This window comes from Gracilinanus agilis, chromosome 6 (assembly GCF_016433145.1).
Source record: "Gracilinanus agilis isolate LMUSP501 chromosome 6, AgileGrace, whole genome shotgun sequence".
NCBI lineage: Eukaryota > Metazoa > Chordata > Mammalia > Didelphimorphia > Didelphidae > Gracilinanus > Gracilinanus agilis.
Window position 1 is genome coordinate 87487430 of NC_058135.1, and position 20037 is coordinate 87507466.

The 20037-nt window shown below is 35.1% G+C and overlaps 1 protein-coding gene across 1 annotated transcript in view; it reads left to right on the forward strand.

Moving 5' to 3' along the window:
- The first annotated feature begins 1060 nt into the window (after positions 1–1060).
- VEGFC (vascular endothelial growth factor C) overlaps positions 1061–20037 on the forward strand; it is a 45012-nt gene continuing 26035 nt past the window's right edge. The window contains exons 1-2 of the mRNA XM_044680728.1: positions 1061–1231; positions 3058–3248. Coding sequence (XP_044536663.1) covers positions 1078–1231; positions 3058–3248 — 345 coding nt within the window. The 5' untranslated portion in view covers positions 1061–1077. The remainder of the gene's footprint in view (positions 1232–3057; positions 3249–20037) is intronic.

Genomic DNA, 20037 nt, shown 5'->3' on the forward strand with positions numbered 1-20037 from the left:
AATGGAAGGGTAAACATCTAAAAACTTACAATCAGTATCATAGATTTATAGCTAGAAGAATACCTTAGTATAAAAACCATATGAAAGAATGAAAAGGTTAAAATTAATCATCAAATTATATCTCTAAATAGTAGGGGCTAAAAAAGTCAGACCTAGCTTTAAAAGCTTTGAATTTGATCACTAAGCATTTAAAGTGTTGTTTTCAACATGAACTTTGTAGCTAAGACAAAATAAATATTTTGTTCATTTATCAAATATTTATTGAGCATTTATTAGAGAAATAAACAAAAGGTTAAATTGTCAAAATATAGCTCTAAACAATAATTGTCTAAAAGGCCACACCTAATTTTAAAAGCTTTGAATTTATTAACTAAAAACTTAAAATAATGTTTTATCATAGTCAAGACAAAAATAAGTATTTTAAAAATCTATTGAGCACCTAATATATGTTTAAGCCACTATAGCAGTGATGGCGAACCTATGGCATGGGTGCCAAAGATGGCTCTCTTTGGACATACTCAATGTCTTCCTCCCAATCTCCAACCTCTCTCCCTCTGAATCCTTTACTAGAAAGTCAGAGAGACTTGGGTGAAGCTGCTCCCTACCCCTTCTCAACCATGCCTGATGATATTTTTTCTCTACACCCACCCCTCTGCCCAGTAGCCCAATGGGAGTGCCCAGGGGGTAATGTGGTTGGCTTATTGGCAGTAGAGCTGGAGGGGAAGCAGAGCTCTTGGGCCATTCCCTTCCCTCTCTCTACACTTGCTGATGACATTCCTCACTTCACTGATCTCTCTGCCCAGCAACCCAATGGAAGCACTCATTCCCTTCCCTGTGTGGGGTAAAGGGTGGGGTCAGGACATGGTATGCAGTCTCTAAAAGTTTTGCCATCATTACACTATAGACTTGTGATTCAAGGAAAAGCATCATTGTACAGCAAACTTTAGCTTTCTAAGCTTCTTGTTCCCCAAATCCTTTAATTGGAAAAGTAACTGATTGAATGTGTTTCTTTAACAGGATCATGCAAGCAAAGATCTGGAAGACCAGTTGCGAGCTGTGTCCAGTGTGGATGAACTCATGACAGTACTTTATCCAGAATATTGGAAAATGTTCAAATGTCAGTTGAGGAAAGGAGGCTGGCAGCAAAATGGAGAGCACTCCGATCCCGACACAGTGAAAGAAGATAATGTCAAATTTGCTGCGGCACACTATAATGCAGAGATTTTGAAAAGTAAGTGCAGGAAAGAAAACATGTAAAGAACCCTAGAAATGAAACAAATGGGGAGGGGGCAATCCTTCCTCAACCCCCTCCCCCATGGAGTATTTGTACTTTTGCATACAATCTTTAGAATTTCATATATTGAAAGAAAGGGATTGATTTTCAAAAGAAAGCATTTATATCTTAATTTAGGGTTCCTGACTCAGAATGGGTGGGAAATAAATTCTGAATTTCACATAATACTTTAATTTCTTCATTTGCTGGTGGTCCTGCTAGGGGATGGTGCAGTATTCTTTGAAAATGCCTTTTATGCCTATTTACACATTTGTATATATTTTATATGAATAATCATTCTTACCAATATAAGTATTCTCTATCTTGTAAAGCACCTGATCATTCCTTCAGCTTTGGGTTTCATAAATACTCCATTTACATTTACAAAGAAGAGAAAAGAGTTCCGAGGTTATTTAATGGTTGATCTTCCAGAGATAATAAATGATTAGTTTCTATGAACTCAATGTGATATAGTCAAAACAATACGGGATGGAATCAGAGGTACTGGACTCAAATCCTGCCTCTTTTACTTAGTATCTATGTGACTTTGGGCAAATTTCCCAACTTCTCTTGGACTCTTGTGCCTCATCTCTAAAACTAAAGGGTTGAATTAGATGGCCTTTGAGAATACTTCTGAAATCTGTGATTCTAGATCATTGAGAACCCAATGACATTTTCTATGTCAGTGCTATGAGGAAAATTAGAGGCATATAAAAAAATAAGTAAGGTATTTCTTGCCCACTGTTCCTCAGTTTCCTTTTAGTTGGTGATGTTATATTAAATTAATGGTACTATAGACAGCTTTCAGTAAGTTTCATCATATTATGAATAGATTTGAATGGATTAACATTTGTCTGACGTAAAAAGCAATGCATCTTAAAATCTATGTGTTTTTCTATAATAATGCCTTTTTTAAGTTGTAGGGAACAAACTAGAACTTTGGACACAGCATTAATCATAACAGGATTATAATTTAAGCATTTGGGGGAACAGGTAGACCTTTTTAAATTCTCGGAACCATAAAGTAATTCGAAGTGAATAGCCTAGAACGCTGAATGTTAGAGCTAAAAGTAGACGTACAGATGAAATTGAAGCCCAATAAAGAGTAGAGCTGGGATTCAAATCCAAGTCTTATGAGTCTTTAGATTACAAGTGTATGATTCTTTACATTCTCACACATAGGCAAAGATGACTCATCTTGCAAAAAGAAATAGATTGGGGAATGCTTCTGTATTTGTACACTTAATACAGATGCAGCATTACCACTTTCTAGATTTCCCAGAAAGCTCTTCTGAGGATGATGTTGGACAGGGTCCAGCACCATCTTCTCATTTTCATTCAGTTTAATGAGAACAAGGCGATAATTTTGTTTGTTTTTGCTTCAAAACCATGAAGACAATGCATGCTGAAGAAAACTGGCATGATTACATTGCTGTAGCATTTGTAAACAACCAAATATTAAACTCTCATTCTCTGAAGCAAAGAAAAAACTATACATTGATTCCATGGGCTGGTCTATGTGTTTTTTCATAAAGCATAAAATTTTTGTCTGAAATTTGTAGGAAGGAGTTCCCTAAGAAAAATTCTTCAGGTGGTATTCTAATAAGGTCTTTTGCTCCTTATCCCAATGTTTGGGATCCAAGCTTCCACTTCTTCTTAAGAATTATATATTTCACCAGATAAAGAATCTAAGACTATGAACATGTTGGTTTTATTCTAAATGTGAGTGACCTCCTGCTGCTATGTTTTCCTTATAACTTATGGACTTCCCTATGACTCGGCAGGTATTGATAATGAGTGGAGAAAGACTCAGTGCATGCCACGTGAGGTGTGTATAGATGTGGGGAAAGAGTTTGGAGCAGCAACAAACACCTTCTTTAAACCTCCATGTGTATCCATCTACAGATGTGGAGGCTGCTGCAACAGTGAGGGACTGCAGTGTATGAACACCAGCACAAGTTACCTCAGCAAGACGGTAGGTATTTCAGCTGAGCTTTGATATCGTTCTTGATGAATACGTGCCTGTACAGTTGACATGTTCTCTGATACACTGAGAGGGGCTTTGGATAGAGATGACACCAATCTGAAAAGTACAGTGCATTTTCTTGGGGGATTGAAGTACTACAGTATTTCTTACCAGACTGTGATGGAGGTTTTTGTTAGGAAGCTTCAAAGAGAGGCGGCAATCAAGATATGATTGATACAAGGCTAATAAAATGAAATGAAAATTATTTTTAGGTTAAAAATATAAAAGTTGCTCTTATGCACATATTTTAATATATGTCAAATAACTTTAGTTTTATATGTGTGCATATATGTACATACACATAGAAAATTAATTAAGTTCAGTTATCTCTTCTACACATGGAAATATGACAATTTGTTTTACTAGGTTATATGGAGTAAAGGAATGGAAATCGATTAAGTAAGTTAAAGGGTTCAATAAAATCATGATCATTCCAACATTTATTAAGAACTTACTGTCTGTAAGGCACTGTGCTGGGGACTTGGAATTTAAAGCCCAAAACAAATAGTACTGGCGTCATATCTGGGGTGTTTTGTGTAATTTGTGATTTCTCTAATTTAAAGTTTTAGTGTATAGGAAAACTTGTCTAAAATTTATACTTATAAGTCGTTCATAATCACTGTACATGGGAGGAGGTGTGTGTGTGTGTGTGTGTGTATATATATATATATATATATATATATATATGGTCATAAATGGAGGAAAAGGCTAACAGTTGAAGTAGCTGTGCATATAGCTTATTAGAATGATGCAAGAGAGCATCATATAGTTTGAAATGGAGTGTGTTTATAGGCAAAGATATGTAGGGGACCGGTGATCCTTGGCAGGACTAGTTGAAATTCTACACACAAAAAAATTTTTGTGGCATTAAAATATTTTTCCAGACTATTCTAAAGGCTGGAGTTGGAAGAAAAAAAAATTCAGATCAACTTTAAAATGTAATCTGGGGCAGGTGCAGCTAGGTGGCTCTACTGAGAGAGCCAGGTCTAGAAACTGGAGGTCCTCAGTTCAAATTTAATCTGAGACACTTCCTAGCTGTGTGACCCTGAGCAAGTCAGTTAACCCCATTGCCTAACCCTTACCACTCTTCTGCCTTGGAACCAATGCAAAGCATTGATTCTAAGATGGAGGTAAGCTTGTTATTTTTAATTTATAATCTAGGCATATTCTAGTATAATTGCCTGCAAAAACACATCAAGCAACTCATCTTTTATGTTAAAATACATGGTAATTTGAAAATCTGATCTTTCTTTTTCACATTTGGTACATGTTTCTAATGTTAGCTACTATTGTGGAGGCAGGGTGGGGTGGGATTTTTTTCATTGAAGTAGTCACTAGACATATCAGAGCAACAAGGAAAAGTCTAATATGAGAAGCTTGAACTCTTATCAGACTTGAGCTCTCTTACTTAATTTCCCCGCCTGCAGTCTGTCACCCAAGTAAAAACATTTTAACTTTTTATAGTACTAATGATTTCTTCAATGAAATGGAAAATTTCATATTTGCAATAAATAAGTTGACAATCATCCTATTATATAAAATTCTAGTTGCCTCATTTTCTGACTTATCCCCTCATAAACTTGTTCAAGAAACAGATCAACACACCTTCTATGTTTGTTTCTTTCCATCCTCTTCAGAAAAGAATTGCAAGGAAAAATAACTCTATAAATCCTAACTTTCTATTCAACTTTTCTGGGCCTCAGCTCTATGGAATAAAAATTCTATATGGTGATTTGGGATCTTATAGTATTCCTATATTTGTCTCACTATATATAGTTTGTTAAACAAAGCCATAAATATTCTAGTCTTTAAACATTCATTTCCTAAATGAATTTATTGATAGCAAAAATGCTAGACTTATCTGCAAGACACATAAAGGAATTTAATTATTTTCTCTCTCATAAAACTACTAAGAGAAGACCCATAGGGTCTTGTTTGGAATTTTTTAGCAATAGGAGCTATAATCAACTTGGAAGGCTTTTCATTAGTTAACAAACTTCTGGTACATAAAAATTAGAGAACACAGTAAAATTATACAAATGTTAAATGCAAGAGACCAGAAAAATAAGAATTTTAAATATTTTTATTATGTAAAATATTTTATTAAAATAATAGTCAATCAGCTAAGAAATTATTGCTTGAAATTATGTACTATCTTGAATAAGCTGATATTAGCTTAACAAGAATCTTACTACTGAAGTATAAACATCGTTTCCAAAAACCTTTTATAAATATTAAAATCCCTGCATTTGGTAAGGGTGGACTGCATTATCAATTAAGTACTTGGGATCTCTATTTTCTAAGTCACTGATTCATTCCACTATTAAAAAGAAAATGATTATATTGCTCAAATATTCTCCAAAAAGAATCATCCCTATGCAAAATATATCATCATTACATTAATGTTGTTACACCTACAAGAATTTAGCCTCATTCCTTTTCTTCTCCTCTATTAAGGGGACTCTGCCTTTTTTTTTTTAATTTTTTAAACCCTTACCTTCCATCTTGGAGTCAATACAATGTATTGGCTCCAAGGCAGAAGAGTGGCAAGGATAGGCAATGGGGGTCAAGTGACTTGCCCAGGGTCACACAGCTGGGAAGTGTCTGAGGTCAGATTTGAACCTAGGACCTCCCATCTCTAGGCCTGGCTCTCAATCCACTGAGCTACCCAGCTGACCTTCCCCCTTTTTTTTTAAATAAATGAAAATGTTGAAATAGATGGTCTGCTAAACTTGAAGTCAGGAAGTCCTGTGTTCAGCTCTCACCTCAGATATTCATCAGCTATGTGATTCTGTCAATTTTTCTTGCTCTTCTTCTATTTCTCATTTGTAAAATATGGGGGTGGACTTGATGACATCAAATGTCCCTTCCACCTCTAAATCTTTGATCATTTAATCCTAAAAATAAAGAGATGATCCAGATCCTTGAGGAATCAGAAGCTAAATATTTTCCTGGTTATAATATCAGAGTATACTTCTCAAAAAAAATTTTTTTTCCCAAAAGGTTCTCCCATTACAAAGTCTAGTTAAAAATTTCAGTTTCAGTTTCATTTAAGGGGAATATCCATGAAACTAGAATTTAAACATGATTCTAATTTGAGACAATATCACTTCCTGTCTTAGCATTGAATTAAAGCCATATCAAATTGTTTGATCTTCAGAAGCTTGTATTTTTGAACATCTGATTATATATATATATATATATATGTATGTATATATCTTTAAATGTGCCAAGGGGCATAGAGTAAGCCATTCTTGACTTAGGAAGACAACTTTAAGACAGTACTTTGATACATCATAGCTAAATGACCCTGGGCAGACAAGTCATTTAACTTCTCAGTGAATTAGGTAACTATAAATTTATTTTTTTACAGAGAAATTATTCATCTACATTGACTTAATGAATGGCACATACATACTGGAGAAAGCTCAATGGAGAGATTTGTGGGGATAACAGTTTTGAAGATCCTTTTACGAAATAAGGAAAAATGTGTTTTTTAAAGTTACTTTAACTAACTTGTCTAATATGTATTAATACTGTTAGTAGTTAGAACACTAAAGGCTATACAACATTTTAAGCAACTTCTCTAGCTTTGAGACTATTTTATATCTTTAGCCATAATGATAAGGAACTTTACTTCCCAAGTCTTGCTTTAGTTGCTGTATTATCAGTATTCCCCAGTCAAATAATTTGAATAATGACAAATGACTGCATATTTTTAATATTTGAGTATCCAGATATTGTTAGTACCTAGGTTCCCTTTGTTTTCATATTTTTCCTCCTACTTTGTGTCATTACATTGAGACCACTTAGCCATTGCACAAATGGCATATTGCAAGTCTGACAAATACCTTCTAAGGGGAATGAATTTGGGGCTAAATGGGTCAGAAGCTCGTTTGAAAGTCTTGGCTTGGGTACTGACGGCACATTGGCAAATAGGAAAGAATGCTGAACTTGGAGTCAGGAAATGGGTTTGAATTCTGTCCTAGACACCTCATAGCTGATGCATTATGGACAAATTGCCTGTTTTCGCAGTCTTAGTTTTCACTTCTGTAAAATGGAGATAAAACTTTTTTCATCTTTAACAGCATTCTTGAGATGAAAGCACTTTGCCCAACACCTATAAATGTGTTATCACTTTTCTTATAATATTTTCAAAATCATCTCCTTAAAGTTTTCTATTTCCTGCTTGTCTGGGCCATGAACATTTTAGTTTAAACAGAGTTGCAAATAGGGGTAGGAAAAGTAAGCTAATACTTGGGACATAGTTTGCAGAAGTTCACAAGGGATATTTTAAATACTGCTTTTATTTTTAATGCCAAGAAAATGCCACTTTCCACGACACATTGACATTTATTTCATGATAAGGCAAATCGCATGTGTTTAATGAATGTTCAAAGCCTTCAGTAGGCAATAGCAAATATACAGCCAATTTTTCAATCATGGGGTTTGGGAGTGCTACTGGGAGTAATTTCCAAAGCTCATCAAAAATGTACAAAAACATTTTCCTGGCTCTACATTTACCTCTTCTGTGTTACCATGAGAAAAACTGACCTTTTCATCAAACAAAAATACTTCAACGATTTGTTGTTGAGGATTTCAAGTGTGTCTCCTTTAACTGCCTTTCCTCTTTGAAAGTGAGGGAAATACGCTATCTTCCACATATTATGTAATGTCAATAAAACTCCAAATTCCATTCTCTCTGCTGAATATTATTTCAGTTTCTTTTTAATATCAGCAAATTGGGAACCTAAAGTTTTAGTCAGGGCTTCCTAACCTAGGTTCTTTAACTTGATTTTCTTAATTATTATTTTAATAACTACTTGCCAATATAATTACTTTCCTTTGTAATCTTACATATTTTATCTTTCCCCCTCTTTTTTCTTTATTTTGTTTTAATAACAAATTTCCACATAAGTTTTCCAAAGTTATATGATTCATGTTGTCACCTTTCCTTCTTCTTTCCCCCGCTCCCAGAGTTGACAAGCAATTCAATCTGGGTTATACACTGCATATTTTATCTTATGCATTTAAAAACCTTATTCCAAGAAGGAATCCAGAGGTTCTATAAGATTGCCAGAATGGGACATAGCCTAGAAAGTGTTAAGAGCTCTTGCTTTAGGTAGAGCCCTATGCTGAGAAATTTCAAAAGGAATCATCAATCCTGAAATGAACAGTAATAGCATTTAACAGTCAAATATACACAGATGTTTTTATATGACAGCTTTGCCACTCAAGTCTCGGGTCAAACTAGGCATAGAGAAGTTGTTGTTTTTTTTAAAGATGTTCAAGCATATTATTGTATGTCTGCATGACTATACCAGGGCTAAGTACAAATGATGTTCTACATTGAATTGTCCAAATGATCCTTGTATGCCTAGTGGATATCACTTGGGACTCTGTCCTGATCTCTCTTCTCTTTTTCTACCAGCTAGTTAGATGGTGAAGTGAAAAAAACGTTGGACTGGGAATCAGGAAAAGCTGAATTCTAATTTCACCTCATATACTTATTAGCTATGTGACCCTTGGCAAGTCACTTATAAGTCTTAGTTTCCTCTTTCGTAAAACAAGGACGTTAATAGCAGCTACCTCCCAGGTTTGAAATAAAAATCAAATGTAACTAACATATATAAAACAAAACTTAAAGTGCTATAAAATAATAGCTAATAAAATAATAAATAAAAAAATAAAAAAATTATGATGATGTTGTTGTTGCTGTTAAATTAATTTATTTGGCTCTGGTATCCATTGCTGTGGGTTTGGTTATGACCTATCTATATCCAGCCCCAATCTATCTCCAAGTCCTACTTCTCTGACTACCTTGTCACCTTGTCACCAGAACCTCATATCCAATATGCCCCAAACTATAATTAAAAACTTCCCCATAACCTTGACCCTCACCAAGTCTTCACTTAGGGCATCCTTGTAATCAACCAAGTTTGAAACTGACTCTTCTCTCTCCTTTAACCAATAACCCTTCCTTCCATCCTTCATCTTCATGTCAAGTCATTTACCAAATCCTGCAACCTTGGGCAAACCACTTAACCCTGCCAGGACCTCAGTATTCTCATTAGTAAAATTTAGGGCTTATATTAGATGCCATTGAGGTCCCTTCCAGCCCTAGAGCAATGTTCCTATAACCCTGGAATTTACCAATTGCATCTTCATGCTACTGTCATTTTTAATTTCATCCCCAATTACTATTTATATGAGTTATTGTAGTAGTCTCCCAGTTGCCTTCTCTGAATCCCAGTCTCTCCTCTATCAAGCTCATGCTTCCCATAGATGACAAAATAAGCCTCACAAACACAGATCTCTATCAAACATGTTGATTATTCCTAAGATCAAATCCAGCAACCCAGCAATTAAGGCCCTCTAAAATCTAGTGCCAACTCCCTTAGTTCCAGATTTATTTCACATTATTCCCTTTCACATTTATGATGTTTCAGTTATATTAACTTCTAAGACTGATTACATATCAAAAATTGACTAGTAGTTTTCCCAACTCAACCCATTATTTCTTATCTTCTTGTATACCCTCAGCATGGCAAGCTCAACCTTCCAGAATTTTTATCTTATTTGAAGGCTCAGTTCAGAGACAACATGGGCATTCATAAAACATTCCCCATTTGGCAGAGTTTAAAATATTCTCTCCCTCACAAAATATTCCTAGAGCCCTTTGGCTGCCTCTCTACTACAATCTCTCGCTATATTATAGTTATCCATGTACATAAATTTCTGATTGAAGATAGGAATCATTTTGTCTCAGTGTCCATGTAGAAAAAAATAAGAAATTTTATTGGCCTACAGAGATTGTGCCCTCTAAACTTAGGTTTTCCCATTAGGTTCAGTACCCTTCTCTTCTTCCTGTATACTGCTTGCTTTGGTGATTCTACCATGATTTAATCACCATTTCTATGCTGGCGATTCTCAAATCCACCTATCGTGTTTTGCTCTAACCTCCCCGCTGACCTCCAATCTTGCATCTCCAACTGCCTATTGGATATTTCAAACTGTATGTCCAGTAGACATCTTTAAACTCAATATATCCAAAATTAGAACTTATTATCTTTCCCTCTACACTCTCCCCCAGACCTGTCTTCTCTAATACTGTAGAGGGCAACATCCTCCTAGTCCCTCAGTCTTGAAATCTAGGTGTCCATCTTGGATTCTTTACCATCTCTCAATCCACCAAATTCAATATGTTGCCAAGGCCTATTGATAGCATCTTTGCAATATCTCTTGAATATGCTTCCTTCTCTCCTCTTTCACAGCTCCCACTCTGGTACAGGCTTTCATTACCTCATACCCGAAATTCTACATTAGATTGCTAAAAGGCCTGCCTGCCTCAAGTCTCTCCCTGTTCCAATCCACCTTCCATTCAACTACTAAAATTATTTTACTAAAACACAGGTAGGACTATGTCATCACACTTCCTTAAAAACTTCAGTAGCTTTCTATTGTGGCCAGGATTCAAAATAAAATGCTCTGATTGGCATTCAAAGCTCTTTATAACCTAACCCCCAGCCTTTCCAGTCTTCACAGAGCTTACTTCCTTGATCCAGTATCTTTGGACTCCTCACTAGTCCACAAACAAGACACTGTCACAGCTTCAGGCATTTTGTCTCCTCCATTTGTGAGTTCCTTGAGGGCAGGGACTGTGCTCTGCCTCTTTTTTTTATCCCTAGTGTTTAGTACAGTACCTGGCACATAGTAGGTGTTTAATAAATGTTTATTAATGGTTGACATTTGAGAGTCGACTATATCAAATTATAAATCATCTTGTCACTACTTTATGATGAGTCTCTCTAAACAGGTACCACATGTATAAGGCAACTAAAAAACTAATTTTAATTGATTAAATTTGCATTTGTATTGCCTAAGAACCTAACAATCATTTATAGCATTGTTTCCATGAAGAATATATGTATTAACTAACATATCATTCTGATTTTTAAGCAACCTTTTAGAATATAACCCACTTATACACTGTAAATTACCTTTAAAAATAATTTTGGCGTTATCTTTTTTTTTAACTTATAGGATTTGTCTCTTTCTTTATTAGCATTTACTAGTGAAGAACAAACTATGCTTTTATTTGAGATTTCCCTGTTTCATTTCTTTCCTATCTATTTTATTAGTCCAAGTACTCAACATTTTCATAAATTCTGATCTGAAAAAAGGAAGAAATTTTATATTTAATTTCACCCAGCAGGGTAGTTGTAATTTGGCCAACACATACCTTATTTTAAAAGCTTTGTAAATCTTTCAGGATCAACATTTTTTGAAGGGAGATGAAAAATTGAGCAGTGAACCTTGAGGGTGTAATTTCTTAGAAACTCTATTTAAAACACTCACGTTATCAGAGGCAATCTCTGAAGAAAAGCATCTTTCTCCAAAGAGTTTAAAATTAATTCCAGCAGGGCTTTTCTGTTAAAAACAGATGAAGAATATTATAATCTAGAAAGACAACATACTGGCATGCCACTATTGGATCTCCTATCAAAATATTGCCATTCTCAAGCAGAGAGAGAGAGAGAGAGAGAGAGAGAGAGAGAGAGAGAGAGAGAGAGAGAGAGAGAGAGAGAGAGAGAGAGAGAGAGAGAGTGAGTCAGTCTAAGACAGACACCCTGGGTAACTTTAGGGCAGGGTTTCACTAACTGTCCAAAACAGACAAAACTTCCAAATTAGGAGGTGTCACTATTGCTGTAAGTAAAGTATCTCCACGTTTAACAGCCTTGTCGGGTAATTCTTTCTAATTGTTTAAGTCATTCAAGAGTCTCAAATTTGTATCCTATATAGCCTTTTGTAGTATGATAGACACTAACCAATTGCTGGTGCTTGTTAGACTAATTTGATGCACTAGTAACTGATCAGTTTAATTCAGAAGTTCAAACAAGCTGGATATGTGGAACAACATTATTAAGCATAACTTATTTTACATTTTTGTCCAGCTACTGCTTCTGAAGGTTAAATTCTTGAATCATCTTTAAGGAATTTGAGTGAATGTGTGATTTTTGTTGTTGTTGTTGTTGATATCTTTGAGACAGTATGTCTGAATTCATTGTGTGTAAAGTATTTGGTAGTAATTGGGGGAGTTCCAAGTTAGTTTGACTTCTATGTTGAGATCTAATCTGTGATGTCATTGGAGTAGAGAACTCTGGAGGAAGTAACTATATGCTAAAACAGGTTAGCACTTACTCTACAATTTGTAGGCTTAGAGAGTAACTCAGGGCAGTAAAGGGTTAAGTGACTTCCCCCTGGTCACAAATCCACTTTTTTGGGGGCAGCTGGGCAGCTCAGTGGATTGAGAGCCAGACCTAGAGATAGGAGATCCTAGGTTCAAATCTGGTCTCAGACACTGCCCAGCTGTGTGACCCTGGGCAAGTCACTTAACCCCCATTGCCCACCCTTACCACTCTTCTGCCTTGGAGCCAATACACAGTATTAACTCCAAGATGGAAGGTAAGGGTTTAAACAAAAAAACAGAAACAAAAATAAATCCACTTTTGTGAAAAGGGGGTACTTGAATCCTGAGCTTCTTGACTTTGGGGCTAGCTTTCTATCCACTGAACCAAGACACCCTTCTTAGTTTCTATAATTAGTTTAATTAGTAACAATTATAACTTTTTTTACTACTATGTCACTGAATGGTCACTCTAAGCAATTTATATCATTTTAGATCCTAGTATCCATCTATTGCTGAGAATAGAAAGTTACACTCTCCCATCTTTGCAGTGTATTCATAGAATTATAGATTTGGATCTGGGAGGAACATTAGAGCTCTTTTCATCCAGCACTCTCATTGTATAGATGTGGACATTCAAGTTGAAAGAAGTGAAGGGATTTTCCTCAAATTTCCTACATAGTAAGTGGCAGTGGTGAGAAAAGAACCTCAGTATTCCTATTCCAAATCCAGCTCCCATTCTATGTATCACAAAAGAAAAACATGTGCCATATGGCCTCTGCCAATTTTAACTAATGATTTTGGCTAATGAGGTGCCAAACTCATTTGTTTCTGTGTTGCTAAAAGACTGCTATTAGCACCCTCTAAATTTCAGTGCCCAGGGTCAGAGACCCATTTTTCCTCCCTAGTCATTTCTCCACCTGAATGTAAAAAACAGAGCAAAACAAACTAAAAAAACAATTTGTTGAATAAAATATAATTGAAATAACCAAAATTTTGACAAAATGTTGATTGGCATTTAAATATATTAGCATTTATGAAAAACAACAAATTGCAACTATGTACCTCCTCAGCTAATAAACATTGTATTTTTGAACATTTAAGACACAATCCTTCCACAAATATTTTAATTGAGATATGTTATGAATTGTAGGAATCACCCCCATATTTGTGATTTGTAGTATAGTTCATAGTAGTATCAATGACTGATTTATTTATTTTTTTTGTATGGCTTACCCATCATCACATAGACAGTTTATGTCAGAGGAAGGACTTGAAGTTACATGTTCCTGAGTGCAAGTCAAGTCCAGCCCTCTCTTCAAACTGACACACAGCTGCCCCTTCATTGCAACATATAACTACAAACCTGAAAATTTTATATAAGTAGATTTATATTTATAAAAATAAATAAATACTCAAATGGGAAGTAGATAATCTAAAATACATCAAAGTTACTTAGAAAAGAATAAAAGAGGCTTTAATAGCCAAAGTAACATGATTTCATTGTGCCGTACAATTTTCCAAAGGTAATTTTATACATTCTCAGAGGTAGGAAAAACCTTATGGATCAATGAATCTAATCCTTTCATCTTTAAAAATGAGGAAACAGAGTAATAGGGTAAGCACATGGCTTGCCCCGAGCTCATGCAATTTGTGAATGGTAAAGTTGGGATCTAAAACCATGCCTTCTAATTCCAAATGTGTTGTTCTTTTCATAATAAATAATTTTGATATCAGAGATCTTGGTACAGACAAGATAATCAATCTTATACATGTCTATGGAAAGCTATAAAAATTTACATGTAGCATAAGTTTTACAAACATCTATATAATCTATAACAAAAGCATACAAAATAATTTGTATTTTTGTAGGTCTTTGTAAGCACAAACTTTTCCAACCATTTTATGTAATCTGAGTAATTTGAATCTCAAAATGTTTCAGATACAGTTACACAATTTATATATAATGAATGCAATATTGCTTCTAGTTAGCTGAAATGTCCTGGGAATAAGATATTCTGAATGAGTTGAATTTCCAAATAACTAAGACTTTCCCATTTAAATTTTGCAATCTTTGAATTGAAACTATTTCTTATTAAAGGGATCTCTATATCTTTATCTATCTGCTTTTTGGGAATATATAAAGTGTATCTGCTTCAGTCTTCAAGGATTTGTGAGTTTGTCAATGTGGACATTTATTCCTCCATAAAAAAAAAAATTAAAAAAAGATTGTAGTCAGTTTTTGCTCTTACAAAAAATCTTCATGAATTTCTGTGGCCAAAGACATTCAACATAAAGTAGGTAATTATGTTCTCTCATGATAACTACATTGGAGCCTTGGATAGGGACATGTAATCAACTGGCCTGCCCTTAAGTGCAACCACTCCAAATTGAAAGGTCTTACCAGAGTTTGTGGTCTAATGGACAGTGGAATAGCCTTAGCAAAGCCAAGGAAATCCATGCTGCCTTGAGCCAGTAGAGTAGGACAGGGAATATTTCACATAATTATTAGACTCAATATAATACTAAAACCACAGAGTTTTAAGAGATTTTGAGATCAACTAGATCAACTCCCTTTTTATAGATGAGGAAGCTGAAAATCAGAGAAGGGAACTAACTTGTGCAGAGTCACATTTGTAATGCATTGAGAAGCCAGGTTTTCTTGATTTCCTGATTTTAACTCTTGCATTGATAACTCACTATCATTTTTAGTAGTGTCTATTATTAGTCTTTGGTGACTCCAGAGACTATTGAGTTATATAAGACTATTTGCCACTGTTTCAGATTAGATTGCAGTGTTTCACTTCTTTAGCTCTTCTGAGGAAGTTATTATTATTTTCTGTTCTCATTTCTTGCTCTTGACTACTGGTCACCTTCTACTCCCTCACCCTACTATTAAATCTGTTGTAGATATCTCTACTCTATACCTCTCATGTAAAATTGACCAAAATTTATTTCTTTAATTTTTTACAGAGTAATATAGTTGGGCTTTTAAACATCTGTTTTTTCCATCATGTTGTGCATTCAGATGATTTTTTATTTCAAGATTCACTGCTATTTTTGATGGCTGATGTTGCCATCTGGATAAATAGAATTTTGCTTTAAATGTATTTATTCATCAAAAGAGAATAAATATTTAGCATCAAAAAATTTTAGCTTTCACTACTCTGGATCATAGAACATTAGAACTGGAAGGGACATTATTAAACATCTAGCTAGTCAAATATTACCATATTACAGACAAGGAAAGGAATTTCCAGAGAGATGAAGGTTGCTGCCCATAGCTACACAGCTAATTGGAGAGAAAAAGATGGTGTGTGGATGAGGTTCCTTAACTTCTTCTTCTATACTCTATCTATTTCACTAAACTAACTCTTCTATGTGCCAGATTAAAGTTATCACTACATGGCATATGGATAAATGCCAATAGCTAGTTAGCTATGTATATGATACATACATATATATGTATGATATGACCTATAGACTTGAAATGTAGTGGAAATTGAAGAATTATACAGTTAAAGTTACAAGTTTTAGATCATACTATTGGTTCTTTTCCATTTCTAAGTAAACAGGTATGTGGTTCCAAAGAAATGATTTATTCGTTTCTAAAAATAATTATGTCCTTTCTTCTGCTTTTGGCTCAATAATCCCACTGACTCAAATAAGTATTTCAATTATGAACTATAAAGTGATTTCTCAATTCAGATGCCTTTGCCAAGTAGTCCTGGCACTTGTTTATAGGGAAAAGTGAAGTTAAATTTGAAAAGTGAAGGGGAGGGAAAGGGAGTATGAAGCTTTGGGTTTTTTTCCCCTAGGAGAATAAGAAAATGACAACTATAAAAAGTAATGATTGATGTGAGAGAAGAAAAAGATATTTAATGAACAACATTAAGATCAATTATACAGTTAAAGCAGAGGCAGTACATATTGGCTTCATCTTTTCAACAGTTGATCTTTCTTCAAATGCATATCATAAACCCTCTCAGCATTTATATGATGGTCTTCACCTCCTAAGATCTCTGATCTTATTTAGGCCACTTCTTAGCCAATGGACCAATATCTCCAGACCGATCTTCAAATATTCTAGTTCGGTAGGCATGGTTGTTCTTAAGAACCACCAATTTTGAGAGCCATTTTGACAACTTTATGTCACAATGACGAGATATTGGAGAGGGATGTTCGTTTCTTTCTTTTTTAAAAACCCCTTACCTTCTGTCTTTGGGAGTCAATACTGTCTATTGCCTCCAAGGCAGAAGAGTGGTAAGGGCTAGGCAATGGGCGTCAAATGACATGCCCAGTGTCAAACAGCTAGGAAATGTCCGAGGCCAGATTTGAACCTAGGACCTCCCATCTGCAGGCCTGGCTCTCAATCCACTGAGCCACCCAGCTGCCCCCATGTTTCTTTTTTATCACAATGAAAAAGGGATTCACTTTATATACTGTTCAGATAGAACTGCAATTCTGAAATGAAATATATCCAATAATCGTAAAAAAGACAGCGGAAATATATAACTGATGATCTTCCTTGATATATATTTTCCCCAGAGTTATACTCATATATATATATATATATGTATGTATATATATATACATATATATATTTGCATTTTCTCAAAATTAATTGGATGGATTGTCTAGATCAGAATGATCAGACTACCACCCTAGGCCTTCTTTTATATGGCCCATGAGCTAAGAATGATTAATGTAAAAACTTCAAACTTTTTCTTTCACATCTCTATCAATAGATTTTTTTTGACTCCGTACCTCCAGTACATATGTATTTATTTAAAAGTTATATAAATGTTCTATAATTCAAATATTATGTGCATTACAAAAGATGCTTTCTCTCTACATATATAAGACTGACTTTAAAATGAAATAAGCAACGTTAAAATATTTTATTAAATACTTTATGTGTAACATCCTATTCTATTAATAATATAAGACCCTCTTGTTAAGAGAAAAATGTGACTGAATACATTTCATTATTTTTTGAAATCTTGGTTTTCAATACATTGTGATATAGAGATTTTAATGTAATCATGCAATAGTTAACAGCTAGCATTTATATAGTGCTTTAAGCTTTCTAAAGTGCTTTATAAATGTTATCTCATGGGGGCAGCTGGGTAGCTCAGTGGATTGAGAGTAAGGCCTAGAGACAGGAGGTCCTAGGTTCAAATCTGGCCTCAGACACTTCCCAGCCGTGTGACCCTGGGCAAGTCACTTGACCCCCATTGCCCACCCTTACCAATCTTCCACCTATGAGACAATACACCGAAGCACAAGGGTTTAAAAAAAAAAAAGACCAAAAAACAAAACAAAACAAAAAAATAAATGTTATCTCATTTGATCCTCAAAAAATCCCTGGGAGAGGACACTATTATACCTAATAATAATTATCCCCATTTTATATATAAGGTAACAGAAGTTAAAAGAGCTTAAGTAACATGCCAAGGGTCAATAGCTTTGTTATTGAATTCCTACTCCTTCCTCAGTATTCCTGGCATATTATGATCTACATGATCATCTGACATGGGTTTAATTAGGGTGACAGTATCAGTCTGTTTTATGTGAGCAATAATTAATTTCTTTTTAAGGTAAAATAAATATAAATAGAAGTTGTCATGTGTACATCCCGATAATACGTAGGGCCCACTCTGGAAAACAATACTCTAGTCTATATTATTTCAAATGCACTAGGTAATTTCTGCAATAACTCTTCTTCCTCATTCTGCTTACAGAGCTCTGACTGCTTTTTCACAGGTCAGTAAGTAACATTTACTTTAGCAAAATGCCATAAGACCAACTGTGAGATGGCTGGTTCTAACTTTTCATTGAAAGTATTCCACTCGTATACTGGAACTAAATGTTAGGGCTATGTTTGTTTGCATGGTGAGAAAACATTATAGGAGATGACCAATCTAGGTTAATGAGTAATTTAATACACATGAATTAAACACCTACCCAGAATGCCTCTTCACTAAGAACAGTCCATAGTTTTATAGTACAGAATGCTGTACTTTTAAGAACATATTGCAAGTGTCTGAGTCTATATGCAGAAACAAAAGAAAGCTATTTTAAAAATATAGAATATAAGCTACTTCCTAAATGACCTCATCATGGGGAAAGGCCCACTATCCCCTCAGTAACCCAGACTCAGAAATTAGGTGTCATCTTTGACTCTTCACTCTTTCATCCCCATATCCAATTTGTTGCTAATTCCTATCAATTTAACCTTCAAAGCATGCCATATATCTGTCAGTTAGTACTCATTAATTGAAGGCTAGCTATGTGCCATGGCACTGGACTAAGGACTGGAGATAAAAAGAAAAGCAAAAGATAGTTCCTGGTCTCAAATCTCATAATCTAATGAGAGAGGCATTATGAAAATAGTCTGAACAAACAAGACCATATATATGGTCTTGTTTGTTCAGACTATTTTCATATATATATATATATATATATATATATATGATAAACTGGAGATAATCAATAGAGAAGGCAGTAATTCTAAGAATGAGAAAGAAAAGCTTCTTGTAGAAGATGGAATCTTATCCAGCACTTTAAAAAGCTAGGGAAGTCAAGAAGAAGAGATAATGAAGGAGAGAATTCCAGGCATGGAGAACAGCTGGTGAATATGCTCAGTCAGGATATGGGGTGTTTTACATGAGGAAGAGACAGGAAGTTGATGTCACTGGATTAAAGAATATAAACTGGGGGGTAAGGTATAAGAAGAGTGGAAAATCAAGAGTGGGCCAGGTTGTGTCAGTCTTTAAATACTAAAGAGAGGATGTTATATTCTAGATATAATAGGGTATTCCTGAAATTTGTTGAACAGGGGCAGTGTAGGTAATGTAGTTAACTCTAACTTAACTAATTTGACAAAAGAATAGAGGATGGACTAGAGTGGGAAGAAACTAGAGGAAGAGAGATGAAACAGCAGGCTACTACAGGTATTCAGGAACTGGGAAATGAAGCCCTGAGTCAGGGTGGTAGCAATGGCAGAAAAGAGAAGGGGCCATAGAGGAGAGAGATGTTATGAAGATAAAATTAATAGGTCTTGGCAAAAGAATGGAGATGAGAGAAAGTAAGAAGTTGAGTATGCCACTTAGGTTACAAGCCAGCATCACCCAAGTGCAGGTTTTTATCTCCTCAAGCCTAGACAACTGCAATAGCCGGCTGCTTGGTCTGTCTGCCTCAAGCCTTTCCCCACTTCATGCCATCATCTCTACTCAGTGGTCCTCACTGGAGGGAATGAAGCATTTAACTAAAACTGGCTCTCTTGCTATTGATAAATATCTTACTCTCTAATCACTAAGTAATTATATAATTATGTTAATGAAGAATAGTAATAACAAATAGGCTAACCCTATGAGTAGAAATCACTAGCTTATGTTACAATGACCACCTCAGGTGAAACCCCAAGTCAGCAGTGGCAAACAGAGTGTCTGCTCAACTCCACTCCCACCAAATAACTGTCTTCAACCCTTCTCAACTGCCCCTCACCCAAAGTTCTCCAAGGGGGTCCCCTGGAATTCTGGGTGAGGC